The sequence below is a fragment of the Yamadazyma tenuis genome, chromosome 4, assembly GCF_029203305.1.
Source record: "Yamadazyma tenuis chromosome 4, complete sequence".
In the NCBI taxonomy this organism is placed as follows: domain Eukaryota; kingdom Fungi; phylum Ascomycota; class Pichiomycetes; order Serinales; family Debaryomycetaceae; genus Yamadazyma; species Yamadazyma tenuis.
The window spans coordinates 58,193-76,229 of record NC_089464.1 but is presented as its reverse complement, the minus strand read 5'-3'; the positions used below and the strand labels follow the sequence as shown (position 1 = coordinate 76,229).

The 18,037-nt window shown below is 45.3% G+C and overlaps 14 protein-coding genes across 14 annotated transcripts; 7 read left to right on the top strand and 7 right to left on the bottom strand. All coding sequences in view use genetic code 12, as the record gives it.

Annotated features, from left to right (window-relative positions):
• Positions 1-148: 148 nt before the first annotated feature.
• ADO1 (adenosine kinase) lies at positions 149-1,183 on the bottom strand (the record flags this gene model as incomplete). The annotated part of the gene is made up of 1 exon (XM_006684577.2): positions 149-1,183. The coding sequence occupies one exon, from the start codon at positions 1,181-1,183 to the stop codon at positions 149-151; it is 1,035 nt and encodes a 344-aa protein (XP_006684640.1).
• A 175-nt stretch (positions 1,184-1,358) lies between these two features.
• PSN45_003109 (uncharacterized protein) lies at positions 1,359-2,225 on the top strand (the record flags this gene model as incomplete). The annotated part of the gene is made up of 1 exon (XM_006684811.1): positions 1,359-2,225. The coding sequence occupies one exon, from the start codon at positions 1,359-1,361 to the stop codon at positions 2,223-2,225; it is 867 nt and encodes a 288-aa protein (XP_006684874.1).
• Positions 2,226-2,545: 320 nt separating this feature from the next.
• On the top strand, positions 2,546-3,163 carry ypt1 (ras GTPase; the record flags this gene model as incomplete). Its single annotated transcript, XM_006684578.2, has 1 exon — positions 2,546-3,163. One exon carries the CDS (start codon positions 2,546-2,548, stop codon positions 3,161-3,163), a length of 618 nt encoding a protein of 205 aa, XP_006684641.1.
• A 201-nt stretch (positions 3,164-3,364) lies between these two features.
• On the top strand, positions 3,365-4,774 carry RPN3 (26S proteasome non-ATPase regulatory subunit; the record flags this gene model as incomplete). Its single annotated transcript, XM_006684579.2, has 1 exon — positions 3,365-4,774. The coding sequence occupies one exon, from the start codon at positions 3,365-3,367 to the stop codon at positions 4,772-4,774; it is 1,410 nt and encodes a 469-aa protein (XP_006684642.1).
• An 84-nt stretch (positions 4,775-4,858) lies between these two features.
• Positions 4,859-6,648, top strand: SRB4 (RNA polymerase II mediator complex subunit; the record flags this gene model as incomplete). The annotated part of the gene is made up of 2 exons (XM_006684580.2): positions 4,859-4,938; positions 4,995-6,648. 2 exons carry the CDS (start codon positions 4,859-4,861, stop codon positions 6,646-6,648), a joined length of 1,734 nt encoding a protein of 577 aa, XP_006684643.1.
• A 139-nt stretch (positions 6,649-6,787) lies between these two features.
• PSN45_003105 (uncharacterized protein) lies at positions 6,788-7,285 on the bottom strand (the record flags this gene model as incomplete). The annotated part of the gene is made up of 1 exon (XM_006684581.1): positions 6,788-7,285. One exon carries the CDS (start codon positions 7,283-7,285, stop codon positions 6,788-6,790), a length of 498 nt encoding a protein of 165 aa, XP_006684644.1.
• A 930-nt stretch (positions 7,286-8,215) lies between these two features.
• On the top strand, positions 8,216-9,043 carry PSN45_003104 (uncharacterized protein; the record flags this gene model as incomplete). Its single annotated transcript, XM_006684582.2, has 1 exon — positions 8,216-9,043. One exon carries the CDS (start codon positions 8,216-8,218, stop codon positions 9,041-9,043), a length of 828 nt encoding a protein of 275 aa, XP_006684645.1.
• A 61-nt stretch (positions 9,044-9,104) lies between these two features.
• Positions 9,105-9,665, bottom strand: IMP1 (Mitochondrial inner membrane peptidase complex subunit; the record flags this gene model as incomplete). Its single annotated transcript, XM_006684583.1, has 1 exon — positions 9,105-9,665. One exon carries the CDS (start codon positions 9,663-9,665, stop codon positions 9,105-9,107), a length of 561 nt encoding a protein of 186 aa, XP_006684646.1.
• Positions 9,666-9,754: 89 nt separating this feature from the next.
• On the bottom strand, positions 9,755-10,366 carry RPS22_2 (40S ribosomal protein uS8; the record flags this gene model as incomplete). Its single annotated transcript, XM_006684813.1, has 2 exons — positions 9,755-10,014; positions 10,234-10,366. The coding sequence occupies 2 exons, from the start codon at positions 10,364-10,366 to the stop codon at positions 9,755-9,757; spliced, it is 393 nt and encodes a 130-aa protein (XP_006684876.1).
• Positions 10,367-10,935: 569 nt separating this feature from the next.
• PSN45_003101 (uncharacterized protein) lies at positions 10,936-14,286 on the top strand (the record flags this gene model as incomplete). The annotated part of the gene is made up of 1 exon (XM_006684584.2): positions 10,936-14,286. One exon carries the CDS (start codon positions 10,936-10,938, stop codon positions 14,284-14,286), a length of 3,351 nt encoding a protein of 1,116 aa, XP_006684647.2.
• Positions 14,287-14,434: 148 nt separating this feature from the next.
• PSN45_003100 (DNA-directed DNA polymerase) lies at positions 14,435-15,100 on the bottom strand (the record flags this gene model as incomplete). The annotated part of the gene is made up of 1 exon (XM_006684585.1): positions 14,435-15,100. One exon carries the CDS (start codon positions 15,098-15,100, stop codon positions 14,435-14,437), a length of 666 nt encoding a protein of 221 aa, XP_006684648.1.
• Positions 15,101-15,469: 369 nt separating this feature from the next.
• MRPL27 (60S ribosomal protein L27, mitochondrial) lies at positions 15,470-15,967 on the bottom strand (the record flags this gene model as incomplete). The annotated part of the gene is made up of 1 exon (XM_006684586.1): positions 15,470-15,967. The coding sequence occupies one exon, from the start codon at positions 15,965-15,967 to the stop codon at positions 15,470-15,472; it is 498 nt and encodes a 165-aa protein (XP_006684649.1).
• A 298-nt stretch (positions 15,968-16,265) lies between these two features.
• On the top strand, positions 16,266-16,499 carry PSN45_003098 (uncharacterized protein; the record flags this gene model as incomplete). The annotated part of the gene is made up of 1 exon (XM_006684587.1): positions 16,266-16,499. The coding sequence occupies one exon, from the start codon at positions 16,266-16,268 to the stop codon at positions 16,497-16,499; it is 234 nt and encodes a 77-aa protein (XP_006684650.1).
• A 96-nt stretch (positions 16,500-16,595) lies between these two features.
• Positions 16,596-17,684, bottom strand: DAO1 (D-amino acid oxidase; the record flags this gene model as incomplete). Its single annotated transcript, XM_006684815.1, has 1 exon — positions 16,596-17,684. One exon carries the CDS (start codon positions 17,682-17,684, stop codon positions 16,596-16,598), a length of 1,089 nt encoding a protein of 362 aa, XP_006684878.1.
• Between the last annotated feature and the right edge of the window lie 353 nt (positions 17,685-18,037).

The following is an 18,037-nucleotide window of genomic DNA, read 5'->3' as shown; positions in this document are numbered from 1 at the left end:
ATATCACACCAGATTGAGAGCAAAAAGTTGAATTAAATGCTATATATCTAGATCCCGGACGTCCACAAACCCAATAATTAAAATACATGTTGAAATGAAGTGTAAGGAGCTGATGTTCATCATCTAGCACCTATTAAACATAGACTGCTTAAGCATAGGTTTGTTTGGGGAATGGGAAACTAGGGCCGACTTCTTGCAAAGAGATCTGGGCAGCCCATTGGCCGACGTTGATACCTTCAGCAAGAGTTTTACCTTGCACCACCGAAGCAATGAAACCAGCCGCAAACGCATCTCCAGCTCCGTTGGTGTCAGCAATCTTGCTGCTTTCCAACAATACGACGGGGAATTTCTTGACATCGTAGGAGTCAGAATCCTTGTTGTAGGAGACAGCAACGGTTTCTTCAGTACCTTGGGTCAAAATCACCACTCTTGGGGTGGTAGTGTTTACCTTGGGCAACTTGGCGATGTACTTACCGACGGTTTCAACATCGGTGGCTTCCAAACCGTTGGCTTCAGCAAAGGCAGCGGCTTCAGATTCGTTACCAATGATATAATCGGCGTATGGAATCGACTGGGCCAAAGGTTCTTTGAAGAACTGAGGAATAAAAGGAGCAGAGAGGTTCAAGGCAAAAGGCTTGTTGGTCTCGGCCGCATGCTTTCCTAACTTGATGATGGCCTCAGGAGAAACTGTCAAGTGGAAACCACCAATGTAGAAAACCTTAGCGTTTTGGACGATTTCCCAGTTTTCAGGAATGTCAAAGTGACTGGGCTTGAAGTGGTTGGCAGCACCCAAGTCGGTAACCAAGGATCTGTTGTGTTTGTAGATCAAAGCAGCACACTTTCCAGTTTCATGCTCATCAATCATGTACTTGGTGGTCAAACCGTACTGAGCGTTGGCTTCAACCAACTTTTGCTTGTAAATGTCATCACCAACGGCTCCAAAGTAGCAGACGGAGTTTGGTGGAAGGATGTACTGGGCACCTCTGGCGGTGTTTTGGGCAGCACCTCCAGCAACTAAAATCAACTTCGGGTTGTTAATGATCTCGTCGAAGATGGGCAAGTGCTTTTCCTCTGCTAAGATAGCATCATTATCCTTCAAATCGTATTTGGTTAAAATTTCTTGGTCAACATCAAGTTGGAGGTCCAACAAAGGGTTTCCTAAGCAAACAAGATCGTATGGCATTTTTGAATTACAACGTTTAATTATAGTTATCAACGTTGATGGGTTTTCCAACATTTTTTTTTCGCGGCCGGCACATATCTAGCGTGCGACCGGCTCCAAAAAGATCCCCCTAATTTGATTCCGTCAATCTTCTTCCACCTAATTGTCTAGTGTTCACCATTATTCATTGTTGACAATGCTGCTGTGGCTTCCAACTCCTTATGAGGACCCTTTCTTGAAATATAGACCTTTCCCCAAGGAATTGTCTACCAACCACTATGCCAACCACTGGCACGAAATCTTGTTTATGGTGGTGTTCTACTTTACTATCCAAAAAATTTCCCCCTACATCAGCAAAAAGTACTTTGGCTCTCACTACACATCCCTCAGCAAACGGACCCAGATCGACTTTGACATCCATGTGGTGTCAATGGTTCAATGTGTTGTTTCACTCGGTCTGATTCTTCCCATGTGGAACAATCAGTTCTCTCTCAACCGAGTGAATGACACGGTAGGATCGGTTTACGGCTATTACCCGTACGGTGGGCTTGTGGCGAGCTTGGCCATCGCATACTTCATCTGGGACACATACGTGTGCTTGAGACACTTTCTGTCATTTGGTTTTGGGTTCTTATTCCACGGAGTGGCCGCATTGTTTGTGTTTGGCAGCACCTTACAGCCATTTTGTATGTCTTGGGTGCCCAGCTTCCTCTTGTTTGAGGCGTCCACCCCGTTTGTGAATGTCAATTGGTTTTCTTCCAGGCTCCCAGGAATTGTTCCCGAAAAAATCGTGGTTGTCAACGGGATTCTCTTGTTGATTAGTTTTTTCTCTGTCAGAATCTTGTGGGGGTTCTACGCCATGTCTCTTGTGGCCACCGACTTGTACAGGACCTGGGGAATGAATCATTGGGTATTTCCGGTGGGATTGGTGGTGATCAACCTTTCGCTCGACGCATTGAACGTGTATTGGTTCTACAAAATGCTTCGGATTGCTGCTAAAAAGATCCGGGGAACCAAACTGCCCAAACTGTTGGCCAAGGAAGCAGCTGAAAAAATTGACTAACCTATATATTACAATAGACATTTGCTGAATGCTAGCGGCACTCAGGGGTCGTGCACGGGCGCCGCATTTCTTTGGTGCCTCGCTCGCTCACAGAAAAAACACAGGGAGTTTGTTAAAACCTGTTAGCACCATTAACTGAACACGTTACAACAGTAACCACAAATCCCAAGTGATTATCTATTCGGCGTCCGCGATCCCATACACCCACAAAGCCTACCCCCACCACTAAACCCCCAGCTTATACCCGCTGATTCACCCCGTTTGAATCCTCATCTATCTCGCGTATCTCCCCTTTAAGCGTTAATAACCTGTCAGTTGAAATGAATAACGAATACGACTACTTGTTCAAGTTATTGTTGATCGGAGACTCCGGTGTTGGAAAGTCTTGTCTTTTGTTAAGATTTGCTGATGACACCTATACTCCTGATTACATTTCCACCATTGGGGTGGATTTTAAGATCAGAACCATCGAATTGGATGGCAAAACCATCAAGTTACAAATCTGGGACACCGCTGGTCAAGAGCGGTTCAGAACCATCACATCCTCATACTATAGAGGTGCCCATGGTATCATCATTGTATATGATGTGACTGACCAAGAGTCATTCAATAACGTCAAGCAATGGTTACAAGAAATCGATCGGTATGCCACTGGAGGAGTCATGAAGTTGTTGGTTGGTAACAAGGCCGACTTGTCTGATAAGAAGGTTGTGGAGTACACGGCTGCCAAAGAGTTTGCTGATGCTTTGGATATCCCCTTTTTGGAGACATCTGCCTTATCTTCCACCAACGTCGAACAAGCTTTCTACACGATGGCCAGACAGATCAAGGCTCAAATGACCAACAACAATAACTCCAGTGCCAATGGAAACAACAAGTCCAATGTCAATTTGAGAGGGCAGTCGTTGAACTCCAACCAATCCAATTCTTGTTGTTAATATAGAAGGAGTGCCAGGCCACCACTTGTCAAGGTAAGAGGTCCTTGGATATGCTTGTTAGTTATATAGTTAATGGAAATGATTGTGAAGAGGTGAATGGCAGACAACTGGGGCAGAAACGTCTCATGTTCGCAGTTAAGTCGTATCACTCAAGTTCGCGTTTTCATTCTCAACTTTCAGTGGCAAGTTTCAACACCGAACATGTCAGACACAAAAGATATCGAAATGAAAGCCCCCGAGGCCAATGACATCGAGGACTTGGTCACCGACATCCAACTGTCATTCCTGTTGTTGCAGAAGGTCGCCACCACCTTTGACAACCGGTATATCACCAAGTTGTTTCGTGGGTTGGGGTCCTTGAGCCGTAAACTCAAACAAGATGAAACCTCGTTATCCACCGTCCTCACCAACGTATACGGATCAATCGAGTCGAAAAGCTACATATTTGAGTACATCGATGCCTCGACAATCCCAGAGCTGGAATCAAAAAAATCAGAAGTGCTTCCTGAAATCGACTTGTATCTTCATTTGTTGGTACAACTCTATCTTTTGGACTCTGACCAGATCGACAAGCTCTCAAGCTTCAACCGCCATGTGGTACTGTTGATGAAGGTATACAACCGTCGGTCGTTGGATTTCATTTACGCCAAGATCTGGTTCTACATCTCCAGAGCCACAGAACTTGCCAATGACTTGTACTGGATCCGGCCTGAGTTGTTATACGCCTTTAGGACCGCCACCTTGAGGCATGACACCGAGACAGTGGCTTCCATTGTCACCATTTTATTGAGAAACTACTTGTTGACCAAAGACATCGACCAGGCGTTGAACTTGATTGAAAAGTCCGAATTCCCCGAGAATGCCAATACGTCTTTGGGGGCCCGGTACTACTACTACGTGGCCCGGATCCATGCCATTCAATTGAACTACTCGTTGGCCAATGAATGTTGTATCACAGCCATCAGAAAGGCTCCTCAGACCAAGTTTTCGGTGGGCTTTATCCAAAGTGCCACCAAGTTAAGTATCATAATCGAGCTTTTGATGGGGGACATACCCGAACTCAAGGTATTCAAGACTAATGAGTTCGAGCCATACTTCATGGTGACCAGGGCCGTAAAGGTTGGTGATTTAAAGTTGTTTGACCAGGTGTTGAAAAAGTACAAGGCCGATTTTGTAAAGGACGACAACTACACGTTGATTTCCAGATTGCACCAGAACGTCATCAAAACTGGAATTAGAATTATTTCCTTGTCATACTCCAAGATTTCTTTGAAGGACATTTGCATCAAGTTGCACTTGGATTCGGAAGAGCTGACAGAGTATATTGTTGCTAAGGCCATCAGAGATGGCGTTATAGAAGCCACCATAAACAATGAGAAGGGGTTCATGCAGTCCAAGGAGTTGTTGGACATTTACTCCACCAAGTTGCCCCAGGATGAGTTTGATCAGAGAATCAAGTTCTGTTTGAGCTTGCACAACGATTCGGTTAAATCCATGAGGTATCCGTCTGAAAACTTAAAGGACGACACCAAGAACCTGGAAACGTTTGAGGACGAGTTCGAGTTGTTGAAGGCCATCGAAGAAGGTGACTTGGATGATTTCATGGATTAAGTAGAATATTGTTGATGATATAAATATACTTCTAACCTCCACATATGCCGCGACCTCTGTTAATTTTTCGCATTTGTACTCGCCATGTCGAACCACCACATAATACAAGTCAAGGTCGAGGACGAATTGTTCAATGGATCGAAAGACCCGTTCCTTCATAACGAGTATGTTAATTCTCTAGCTTCAAGATTCCAATTATATACTAATTCACCCATTTTAGAGATGATTTCTCCGTCGAAGAAATAATCCCCAAGATCCTCTTGGAACGAAAAAGCTTCCTTTCCTTGACAGAAGAAGGTCTCCAGAAGGAGTCCGAAGGACTACTGTTTGGTATAGATGCAGTGGATACAGAAGACGCCACTGAGACCAGTCCGAGTGATGGTGGTGAAGAAACGAAGGAAAATGACTCTTCGGAACTCGACCAAATCCACGATATCAAAATGAACCTCAGCAAAAACATCAATTTGGCTCTCAACGAGACATCGTTGGCCCTCGACCTTGTGTCCCTTCTTCTCAGTGCAACCAAGCCCAGTCTCGCCAAGTCGACCATTTCTCCACACTTGGCAAAGAATGTTCCGTTGGGGTCTTTTAGTTCGGATAGACTCACACCCGAAGAAAATGCCCCTAAGAACGATGTTAACGTGAACAAAATTGGCCAGGGATGGAAGTATGAGTCTCTCAGCAAGATAAAGTCACTTTTTCTGAACAAAAGAGAAGAACTACAGCTCCAGGGCCAAAAAGAGAAAGTGTATTGGAATCAGATTAACAAAGTGTTGAGCAACAACGAGATTCTCCTCAAAATGAGAGACCCGGCAGACAAGTCGAAGTCTATAGGTGTGAAGTACGGGTACGGAGACTCGGGTTCAAGTTATCATGACAAAGGAATAGCCATTTTACGCAGAAATCCCAAGACTGGAGAACTCACGTTTGCACCAGTGCTAGAGTCCAACAACAAACTCATAAATAAAACATTCAAGTACGTCAAGGTGAAGATTCTCAGTAAGGTGGATGATGAGTATACGTTGACAGGTCAATCGAAGTTTGAGTTCAACTTCAAAGACGATTCTGCAGGAAGGCTCATCACCGATATTGAAAAAGCCCGGTTTTTCATCTTTGAAGAGGACCTATTCTTCCAGCTCACACGCGAAGCCCGCACCCTTATCAACTACAACGTGCTGATAATTGCCGACAAGATTATTATTGAGGTGAACAACGAGATAATAGAAATTGAAACAATATCGTACGACGAAACAAGCGAAGACGATACCGACAGACTCTACCTCGCGGCCAACGAGCAATCACTGCAGAACGATCTCAAGTGCCAATTGATCTTGAACTACCTCAAGATCATGTTGTGTGGGTACTTCAAGTACAACTTGAATTTGAAGCAGAAGATTCCCACGAGTTTTACCAAGTTCAAACAGAACAACTCCCACCCGTTGATTTTGCGGCCATTGATTGGTCATTTCAAGCACGAGGCATACGTGGACAAGCTCAGCACGCTCATGGCGGAAGCTATGGAGAAGTACAAACACAAGTTGGAGTTTGAGTTTATTGTCAGCAAGTATGAGAACATCAAAAACTTGACGAAAATTGAAACCCCATTTATCAAGTCGATCGAGAAGCCTATATCGAGGTTCAACTTGATCATCAAAAACCCTGTCAACAAGAAGTGCCTTAAAGTTGACGTGGACTTGACGACGAGTGAGATCTTTGTGAACTTGATATTGCACTTGAAGATTATACGGTATGAAAAGGTAGAGAACTTGAACCTCAACGAGAAGGGAACCAACGTGTTGAAGTTGACGTTCAGTGACTTCACCGAGGTCGACCAGTCGGTGGACTGGTCCATCCAGAAATTTCTAGCAGAGTAGGCTTAAGAACCATAGATATATTTACACTAAATAGAGAGCTAGTCAGTAAGGCTCAACTCAAAGTAAACTGAGTAGAAGCAGCCTCGACCGAGCTTTCACCAAAATCTCATCTCATCTTCTCTGCCCTAATCTTCCTTCCCTAATCTTCAATGACTCTCACGTGTTCAGACGCCTCCTGCTGCATCTCCTCCCCGTGTTCGTTGATGTATTCCTTCAACCGCACATACTTCTCGTCCCGCAAGTTGTTGAAGATCAAGAGGTTCAACCAAATCTCCAAAAACGAGTACACAAATACCACGCTATTACTGAATATTCTGTCCTCGATCAAATATGTGTAGGCACACAAGCAGAAGAAGCCAAACAAACGTGTAGGCACTACCGTCTCGAAGTATTGAACGTTATCAGCCATACATGGGATCAAGTCGCTTAGGGCGGTGATGGTCATAAACATGGCTATTAATCCGTTCAGAGGGCTTTTTTTATCCACTGGAATGATGGGCAACTGCATGGCTTCGGCCAAAAGTAACACAAAGTTGGAGTGAATGAGGGACTTGGGGTCGGTTGACACCCAGAACGCTCCTGTGAAAAGGAAGATGGTTCTTATGTATATCAAAGATCTGGAGGTTAAAAACTTCATGTGTCAAGTAATGGAAAATGGACGCGCGCAGAAGAGCTGCAAAATTGGCGAGGGAGAGGCGAGGATGGGAGCCGACGGCAGAAAGGGACAAGCACTAGGAACGATTCGTAGTGAAAGGAATATGACGCGTGTTTGTTTGAGAGTGTCAGAGCGTTTCAAAACATGGTGGAGTGGGTGTATGCTGTGTTTGGTGTTCTTTGGAGTTTTTTTTTGTGCTCTTCGGTGTTCTCTTAATTCTCCAGCCTCAGTAAAATCCACAAATAACATCTTTTGTTAGTAACATCTTCACAACACCAGCAGAATTACACCACTTGTATCTCACAATACTTCCACTTCTGTCGGTATATCCCTCTTATTCCCAGAAAATTCCCTCCTCAATAATCTTTGTGACTATATATTTCTTTTCCAGTGCTTCCACTTGAACATTTTGTGTTATCATGAAAATAACCTATCGTATTACATACCTAGTGTATCATGTTATTGTGCACTTGTTGTCGTTTAAGCCCCAAAGCATCAAGGGCATGGGACGGCTATTGGGGCTGGTCTTTAGGAGAAGAACTAGAAAGAAGTCCCAAACCAAAGTGCACAAAGCCGGAAAGTACAAGGATAATAGTTCACACAACGGGAATGTCCTTGCTTCTGAGCCCATATATGATGGTTCAATTCAGAGTAACAAAGGGTTTCAGGTGGTAAGCAGTCCGCAAGAAGACGGCAGCGACTTCCGCAAAAGGATCTATTGCACCACTGCAATTGTACTCTCCGGCGGCTACACCGACGAGTAGCTGATCACGCCATCTACAAATGCCTCTTTGGACAGCTACTCTCTTAAAGTCTGTTGTCCGTTTGCAGCCAGCGGCCAAGTCGCAAGTCGCAAGTCGCACGGTGCGAACTTCGAACACGTCAAAACCAACAACTTTTCATCAAACATCAATGAGACTCCATCAATTGGCAGCATTGTTTGCAGTGTTCAGCGTAGCCTGGGCCATCTCCTTGAAAGAGGCCACTGTCAAGGTCAACAAGGACTTCTTTCATTTGGGCGAAATCTCCACCTTGGAACTCAAGCAACTTCTGCTCGAGTCCACCAAAGACAAACTTGAATTTGAAATTCATTTGAACGACGTGTCAAAACAGCCCCAGCAGGCCCTCATCACTTTAGGCGATGGCAAGGGACTCGATGTGACCCTTTTCCCCAAATTCATCGTGGATAAAAAGATTTTGAAATTGTCTACTACTGCTTCCAAGATACCTGTGAGCATCCGTAACTTGGACACCATTTTCATCAACTTGATTGTGGCCGATTCCGGATCCAGTACAAACTTGTATAAACGCTTGGGTGAGTTCGTGCCACTGGAACCACTCAAAGAGTTGGTACCTTATAAGCAGGCCGAAAGAATTGGAATCAAGCCTGAAATCCACCATATTTTCAGGCAAGACCCCAGCACCGTTCTGGCAGTGATCCCCATTGCATTTTCCGGGGCCGCCGTGGTGGTGCTCGTGGCATTGTTGGGTATGTGGGTCTCCCTGATTGGACAGGACTTGTACGGATTGGTGAAGAGTACCCCAGGTACTCAAATCGTCAATAATGTGGTGTTTTTGAGCACCTTATTGGGGTTCGAGGTGGTGTTTGTGCGGTACTACTTGGGCACCTCGATTTTCACGACGTTGTTCCACAGCTTTGTGCTTGGAATCCCTGCGCTCGTGCTGGGTTCGAGGGCTTTCAGATTCTTGGGCTACTTAAGAAAAATCGGAAAGGCCTAAATGCCAGTGTATAGATTAGTATATACCGATGTCGTTAAGTTTCATTACTCTTGTCTTGTTTCTAGTCATTTTCAAAAGTGTTGGTTATCCATCGGAAGTTCCAAAACCTTAAACGACCGGCGGCATCGATGAAACCTTTATCCATCGAGTTGGCCGCCACGATCTTCCCCTTGATGAGTGCCATCGGCAACGACGAGTATGACCGTGAGTCGAGCGAATGGCATAAGTTATCACCAGTCACCCACACGTGACCGTCGGGGACTTTTATGTACTTGTTGAATCCATCGTGGAGGATCACCTCATTTGGAGTATTGGTAAGCGGCGACGACGATGACGGGTCCACCAACACGATGTCACCAGGCATACCAGTGATACGCTTACACACACGTTGGGTAGGTTCTGACGGCTTTGTGGCGACAATACAATCACCTATATCAAGATTTCGTCCGTACCGGTATCCTTTCAATGCGTGGACGTAATCGTGTTGAGCTTGAAGAGTAGGAAGCATCGACTCTCCGCGTGTCTCGGTGAACTCGTAGACGTATTCATGGAGGAAGTGGGCGACACAGCCAGCTCGTAGGGTCCACGAGAGGGTGGTGGCCACAAACCGAACTTTTTGCATCGGTGGGAGTGAGATTAAGACGTGAGAAATGTCGATTCGCGACTGCGAAAGAATGCAAAAACTAACTTTTAACTATAAACTGATTATATCTAGTACACAAATCCCAAGATCTTACCAGAGACGTGCTTTCTTCTGGCCTCTTCGTGGTCCATGATACCAGCGGAAGTGGTCAAAATCACGTAACCAAATTGTCTGGCGGGTAACAAGTTGTCCGTCCATCTCTCGATGTCTCCAATCTTCACGTTAAATCTAGGATTGATCACACCACACTTGTTCAATCTCCCATTCAACTGCACCACGATCTTTCCGGATCTGTGGTCGTCAATGTATTCGAATTCTCCAATGTATCCTATCAAATGTTAGTAAGTTTGTTGAGTTATTTGTGCAAAGACTGTCGAAGGAAAATAAACGGTCTGCGGGTGGAGTTGGCCACACACCGTGTAAGAAGAGTTCCTTGACGTTGATATCCCGAATACTTAAAAGACAGAAAGGGACTGAACACCGATCAAACCATCCAGTTATCAATCCGGTTTTAGGTAGGTCTTTGACTCAATTAATGGTTACATACCGTGTTTTTGCATCACCGTCAAGAATTTGACAATGACTTTGGAGGAGGGTCTGATCAACACCTGACGCTTTCCGGTTTTTTCAGCGTTGTTGATGGCATTTAAGGCGTCGGCTAAAACAGAAGTTCTGGTCATTCTGATAGGGTTAGTAACATGATTTTCTTCATCAAAAGTCCTCATGAGTGTCCGTACAAAGTACGGATTCATGAGTGGTACCACACGGGGCGGTGGGTCGAAGCGGCAGCCAGGTATCTGGGTCTCGGGGGACGTTTACGTTGTTGAAATGTAAACTCCTCGTAACAACTTGTCGTGGAGGTGCCGGTCGCAACAGACTAAGCTGCGACTGGCTGCTCAGGACTAGCCATTCCAAGACCGGAAGATTTTGAAGTCGGGCTTGATTGAAGAAACTCATTCGTAAGGACCTTTCATTGGTGTCAACATACTTATGGTATATGTGTTAGGAGGTTTTGAAGTAAAAATTTTTCAGTTGAGAATTTTTCACATAACTGCGCGCGAACAGACCGGGACCAGAGTTTCTGCGCGCCGCTGTATTTCTCAGTCCTCCACTATCACCAAAAATGGCTTCCAACCACCAAAGCCGCCTGGGTGTACCGCTGTTGCCCCCACTCCAACCAGACACCACACGACTACTATCCTCGTCGCTTTTCCACGAGGTGAAATCCATTTGTGTGGCACTTTCTGCTATGAGTCTCGCGCCCGCAGCTTCGTTTGATCCACAATCACATAAGCTATTATCCACGCTTTCCCAACTCCAGGAAACGCTCTACCACCACAAACACGTCCACACGCGTGGTGGTAATGCTTATACTCTTGCTCCAAATTTCGCCGACTATGTGTTCTTCCCATTGTCGAATTTGCTAAAACAATCGGTTCTCTCAGACCAGATTATCACCAACATCCTTCACATCATCTCGTTCCTTATCGATAACTGCTGGGTGCCCAATGGCCAGTTTTCCGACACATTGGCGGACCAGCTTTTCCCGGTCACGTGCTATCTTATCAAGGGAAGTGGTGGCAATATAGAAGTGATGTTGCAGCCAAAGCTGTCTGAGTTTCGAATGGCATGCACTGCTGCCACCACCGCGCTCGTGCGAGGAGTTGACCGAGACTACTTCGCTGGAAATGACATGAAACGGCTTTCACTTCTCGGAGACACATCATCGGTGCTTTTGGCACTTTTGAAGAGCTTTTCGAATCCTCGCTCGCTCGAAGAGCTGGAAACTGTAAAACAGCTTTTAGAAGCCATGACTCGCTTGTTTGTACACAGAATTGGTACAGAAAAACTCACACACATATTTCCGGGGGTGGTACTGACGTTAATTGCATTTGTGGCCGATTCGGCCACGCTACATTGGTCTACGATCACTGAGGTGGTCGACCTCTTGCGAAAACTCGTTGTGCGAGTGTTTGACGACAAGACTTTGGGCGTCGAACCACAGACACGAGACTTGACTCCAGACAGCTTGAACCACGAGTGGGAGAACGGAAAAGAAAACGAAATTGACCGAGTTCACTACACTGCTAACGTTTCCGTGGACAGTGGAAATGAGCACACAAGCCAAAGCTGGTTGAAGGCCACGTCCAAGAAGCTCAAACTCTCTCTCAATACCTTGTTCAAGTCAGTGTTGTTCCAAGCACACAGGGGGAAGGTGGGACAGAAACAGCAGCTTGGAGACTCGATAGTATTTTTTGTCAGAGACATCTACACCCACTGTTTCTGGTCACTTTTTGACGAGTTGTTTGCCTTGAATATCGACGTTTTATGTTTGGTATCGTATTCTAGGTGCTACCCCGACATAGGACCATTGGATCAGGAATCCCAAACTCAAGTTTTGACGGAGATAATAGCGTATATTGAGTATGCGATTCTCCATAAGGCATCTGACCTTCCAGGCAAGCTTTTGACCCTCAAGTTGGAAGACCTCATAGACAACAAGATGGTGGGGGTGATGAAGTCGACGTCTGAAGACCGGATTCTTCAATTTTTTGTGTCGCTCAGATTCCATTTCTTATTGCTTAAGAAGTTGGATCCACCTCAAGTGCAACAATTGATACAGAGACAGATAGTCAAACTCAAGGGTTCCCTTGTAGACGTGTCTGTATTCACCGGAGCTCAGATGTCACGGGGAGACAAAAAGGATTTTTTCAAGTCGTATACTGGAGACACCGAACCTTTTGAAAATGACAATAAGCTCGATAATGTTCAACTTCCTCCATATGTGAATGCCAACAACTTGAAGCCCTTGGACAATAGAAGGCTGCCAGTGTCGAAGAAAGAAGTAGTATCGGACTTGCTTCACTTGTCTCAAATGTGGACTTTGTCAGGTCCACAAGAGATGCTGTCGTTATGTTACTTTGAAGATAATTTCAGTTCACAAGTGGAAACTGCTTTGAGTGACTTTCTATCGTTTCTTAACGGTATAAGTACTGACAGGCTTTTAACTCTTGAAACATTGATTTCGGGAGATACTTCACATATGGACAGAGGCATCTCGTTGTGGCTTGCAAACCAGCTTGTACAGAATATGAAGAGCGAGAAGTTTGATATAGACGAATTCCTTGTTCTTGGTGACACTGAGAAACAAGACGAACCGGCAGACGAAACAGAGGAAATGGCTTACTTGATAGTGAACCAGTCGCAGGAGCTCATCGAAGATTTGGCACCTTTTTTGGAGGATTTGACTATAGTTTCAACGTCCAAAGAAGAAATGCTCCAGAACAAAATGAACGAAAAATCTTACGCCGTTGCCCTCGATTCGCTTGGGGTTCTATCCAGTTATCTTCCCAAAGACGAGTTCAAAGAACACTTTTTGATCGAGTATTTGTTTCCTTTGTTTGAGGCATTGACGTTCAACTCGAATACGGTTATCCAGCTGCATGCGAAAAATACTGTGTCTTTGATTGCAAAAAACTATTATGGTGACTCGCTTACCGAGTTGGTTCTCGACAACCTGGAATACTTGGTAGATGCTGTGAGTCTAAAGTTGACCCTGCCAGGAGCTTTGACTCCTGCACTTCCGGGAATTCTTTTGATCATCTTGAAGGTGTCAGGATTGAAGTTACTATTGACCAACCAACTAAGTGACATTCTTTCTCAGATTTTCATCTTGATAGACTCGTACCACGGGTACGCTATATTGGTTGAAGGGTTCTTCATTGTGTTTGGTGAGTTAGTTGCACAGATCAAACAGCAGTACATTCCTGACAGGTATTTGAGGAAACTCGATTATCACCATTCCTTATATAAGCCTTGGGGGATGACAAGTATCGAAGAGGCAAGAGCGTTGGTTGATGAGTCGAGGAAGGTTTTGGATCCGTTTGAGGGATACGATAGAGAAAAGGAGTACTTTCATCGGTCTCAAGACGCTCCATTCAGTCAGTTGCAGGAACAAGACAAAGAAGTAGACGAAAACCCACCGGAAAAAGAGGAAATATGGACGAGTATGGTTCCTAAGAACATATATTTCATTGTGCAGCGAGTATTTATCTATGGACTTCGGCTCCTCTCACACCCATCTGATGTGTTGAAGATTCAGCTTCTCAAGATTCTCATTGACATATACCCAATTCTCAGCACCAACTATTCTTTGACGTTACCACTTGCCGCTGATCATTGGAGCGACATTTTGGCATTGTTCCCACACCAGGGACAGTATTCCGAAGAAGCGGCCATTAAAGGACTCGAGTTTCTCACCTTGATGTTGGAAACAGATCGGTTGCAAAAAGATACCTTTTTCAGTGAGAGATTTTTGGACCTGTGTCGGATGTTGCTTCAACGGTTTTCCCCGAGCCGGCACACCAGCGAGGTGGTGAAAATCGATAGGTTCAAACGGTCTACAAACGTGAGGCTTCTTAAGGCGTTGTGTGGGTATCTCGTTACGGGGTTGAATAACTATGAACGATCTGTGCCTATTGGCATGGCCATACAGATCATGAGAATCGCTATGGCGATAGGGACAGACGGTGTGAGCTTGGGTCCACAGGCGCGAAACATAGCGTGGGTGATTCGAAACCAGGATGTACATGTACACTAATATTAATGACGAGAAGCGCAAGACCCATACAAAGGGGCCCAGGCTCCCAGCATACAATGAATCTCGACACCAACACCAAAGTACACATCCTGGTCGTAAATTAATATACCATTTCTGTACCACTCTACCATAATTCTACTCAACCACATTAATCTATCATAATCACATCGTCGGAATTGCTAGGCGAGTCGTTCGATATCAAACTGTTGATAGAAGGCTTGTTAACCGGAGGAGAAGTAGACTGCTGCTGTACTGGAGGAGGTCCTGATACAACGGGAAGCATTGACGTTATATCGATTCTGCGAGTCGGAGGAAGTTCAACCCGATCAGTTTGTTCTGGCGTTGGAGTTGGAGCCGTTTGTGGAGTGATTTCGTGCTCCACCGTTCCCTGATCTTGAAGAACTGCTCGAAGTGGCACTGTTTTGGGAATGGTGTCAGAAAGGAAGTTCAATGAGTCTTGAGATGTCACGGCTGTACTAAAGTCTTTATAAAGTATTTTTTTTCTCTTATCGATTTTGGCCAACAACGACGCCTGTTCGGTGATATACTGGACAAAGAGCTCTGTGGCAGCACCAGTGGCAAACACGGCCGACTGAGATGCCCCACTGTAGTCTGGGTCCATTTTGAAGATTCGTTTGATTTTGGATAAAGGTAAGGAAATGGAAGCAGAATCGTCATCCAGGTCTGATTTGGGGTCAAGGTCCATTTGTTGGGGTTCGGGGGCAGGTGACTCTATATCTGATGTGGGTGCCGGGGGCGTGGTGGTGGGGGTATCGTTCATTCTGCCTTGTGAGTCTGGTGGAGGAGAAGACATGGTTGGGAATGTGGGTGTGGAAGTGCGCGAGAAGTGCGCGAAGAAGTACGCGTAGAGGCAATTTCGAGGGTAGGGTGGCCCTTAGCGCGACCGGTTCTTTTGGGTGAAAGCTGAGTTTACCTGAGAGTTGAAATGTGGTTCTCAAGGGGGGGGGTGCAAAATCGGCTGCCTACCCAAACCTCTCTAAGCTGAACAATCACCTGGACCAGCGATATCGGGGGGATTTTTGCCGGTTAAGTCACCAGTACCCCGGAAGTCTAAACTCTCTACCAAACTTGACTCTTCAACTCAATACTCAAATCCAGCAGACATACCTCTTCATCCAATGTCAAGATATATTACTATGTACAATTATCAGCATTACCATAACTACTGTTTAATACCTTCAGGAAGTTCTATCTGACTTTGAACTATCTTAGGGTTAACATATTCCTCCTTATACTCATTTTCCTCTATGTCTTGAACATCGTAGTTCTCTCCGTACTCAATGAAGTCCACCACATTCTTCCATGCAAGCTCTCCATCTTTAGGTCCATCAGCATATCCAACATATCTTTGTTCAAGCTGGGGAGAGTTGGGAGAAACTAACGGCTTGAAGCTGACAGAAGATATGTCAGCAGGAACCACGTAAGTTCTGACTTTGGTCCAGTCTACCATATAATTTCCTGCGTTATTCAATTTTCCAATACCTGAAGATCTGGTACCTTTGTAGTAGTTCTTGTTCCCTTGCTTGGTGGTCAAAGCCTGTCTCTTCGAACCCAGCTTTGTGAGACCATACCATATTTGACCATCTCTAAACGTTTGCCAAGGCCGTCTCAAGTTGGCGGTGGCAGAGGCCTGGAGGTTTAACACACTTGAAGCTCTCATGGTTTGGTTGGCCAGAAAAACTTTTCGCTCTTTTCGCACTGTTTATTATCAAATCTCGTGCGAGAACCAGGAACAATATGTCTCTATTAACACTCAAATATACACGGCTGGAGGGTTGCTTCTGGTAAAAAAAACACTCCAGACCCAACCCAACCACCTCAAGAAACAAATACCCGTTTTTCTCCGGCTCTAAATACTCAATTATAATTCTAGTAGACACCTGGCTATATGCAGCATCGCACACGAGGATGCGAAAAGATAATGAAACAGCAATTGCAAAGTTTACCGAGCTATTCACATGTCCATCCCTGAACATCCACAAAACCTTGGGTTTCTCGAGGCCCAACAAGGCTACAAAGACATTCAGATCAAGACCCATGACTATAAAGATAAGCCCACGCCCTTGAATGCCAAGCAGAACAAGGCATCCGAGTTCATCTCCAACCAGACAGATAAAGACCACCAGAAGAAATATGCCAAACAGGTTGGCAGAAAGATATTCGACGTTTTGATTCGCCAGGTGTGCAATTAGTCAATTTAGATACTATACCATAGAGAAGTGTATGGGTCAGAACTCGTACACTTCTACTACTACTATAAAAAGACAATACAACTTCACCCATAGTCTCTAAATCTTGGAATGGATCAGCTCTGCTGCCATTCTCACAAGTCTCACAGCCTCAGAGCTGAACCCATAACTTCCCTGATACCCCCCAGCACCAGCTCCATAGTTATGGACCAACCAGTGAAGGTCTGGGTCCTGCTCTACCCGCACCCCTCCGTCTCTGAAAGGTCGTTGTCCCACACCTACGGTAATAATGTCCATAAATTCTGGATTGTTTTTGAAGGAACGGTCTATAAGCTCGGGAGCGTACTTAATAGCCCGGTCAATGAGCCGTTTGGTCAACTCCTTATCCTCATCAGTTGAGTCAAAGTTTTCTCGGTGACACCCTCCAATGATAGATCCACCCTCCTTTCGAGGAAAGATATAGAGCGACTCATCTGGTCGTGATGGATCCACTCCATCGACGGCAAACTCTGTTCGGGCATTGTTCCGGACGTGCAAAACCTGTCCCAATACTGGGTACTGTCTGTTTGGGTCTCGGTACCCTTTAATATTTTTTGCAAGCAACCCGGTGCAATTGACCACCACGTCAGCCCTTTTCCCAGAGGAGTGTAACTGGCGGGCACTACCAATTTCCTTCAAGGCTGAGACTCTTTTGATGGCAATTCCCATCTCAAGTGCTTTTTGCAACAAATAGTTGAGGTATATTGGAACCGTGATAACTACTCCCTTGAACCGGTACCCGTGTGCAGTGCCCGGTAAAAGTTGCTCGGGCGGAATGGTCTGGTAGTTTTCGACTTTGTGTTTGTACCAGGGATCGGGTTTTTTGTTTCCCATCTCTTCAACCGCAGATTGGCTATAAAAACAGTAGGAGTCGTTGGCCCAAATGCCCGATTTGGGGTCGGTTTCGGCCAACTGAACCAATCTCTTGTACCCCTCCAAATCGTAGGTTTGAAGGCGTTTATCCTCGATTGTGGCAAACGAATGCCAGTTGGCTCCCGCAAAAGGAGACGTGAAATCGGGCGAAATGTCTCCTGGCAAGTGGCTCAGCACAATAGTGATGTCGTACAGCGGATGCAGTTTCTTTAATTCGACAGCCGTCGTGAGGCCACTGACGCCCGCGCCCACTACCACGATATTGGCTTGTACCATATTATTAAACCTGATTTTGAGGAGCGAGCAAGTACGCGCAGAGTAAGATTGGAACCTGGAAACTGGAAACTGGTGAGTAAATACACTCTAGGTAAATACTGAAAGGCTGGGTATATACTGAAAGGCTGGGTATATACTGAAAGGCTGGGTATATACCGAAACCCTTGGGTGAATACCGAAACAATACCGAAACTCTGGGTGTATACTAAAGCCCCTACTGTGTAAGGCAAGACTCGATATAGGAGACGCTACCTTATCTCCATGGATTCCGCGCTAGCCCAATTTGGAAGTGCTAGAAAATAATGCTATTTTGTGCAATATTATTTCCTACACAACAACAAACACACCGTGGA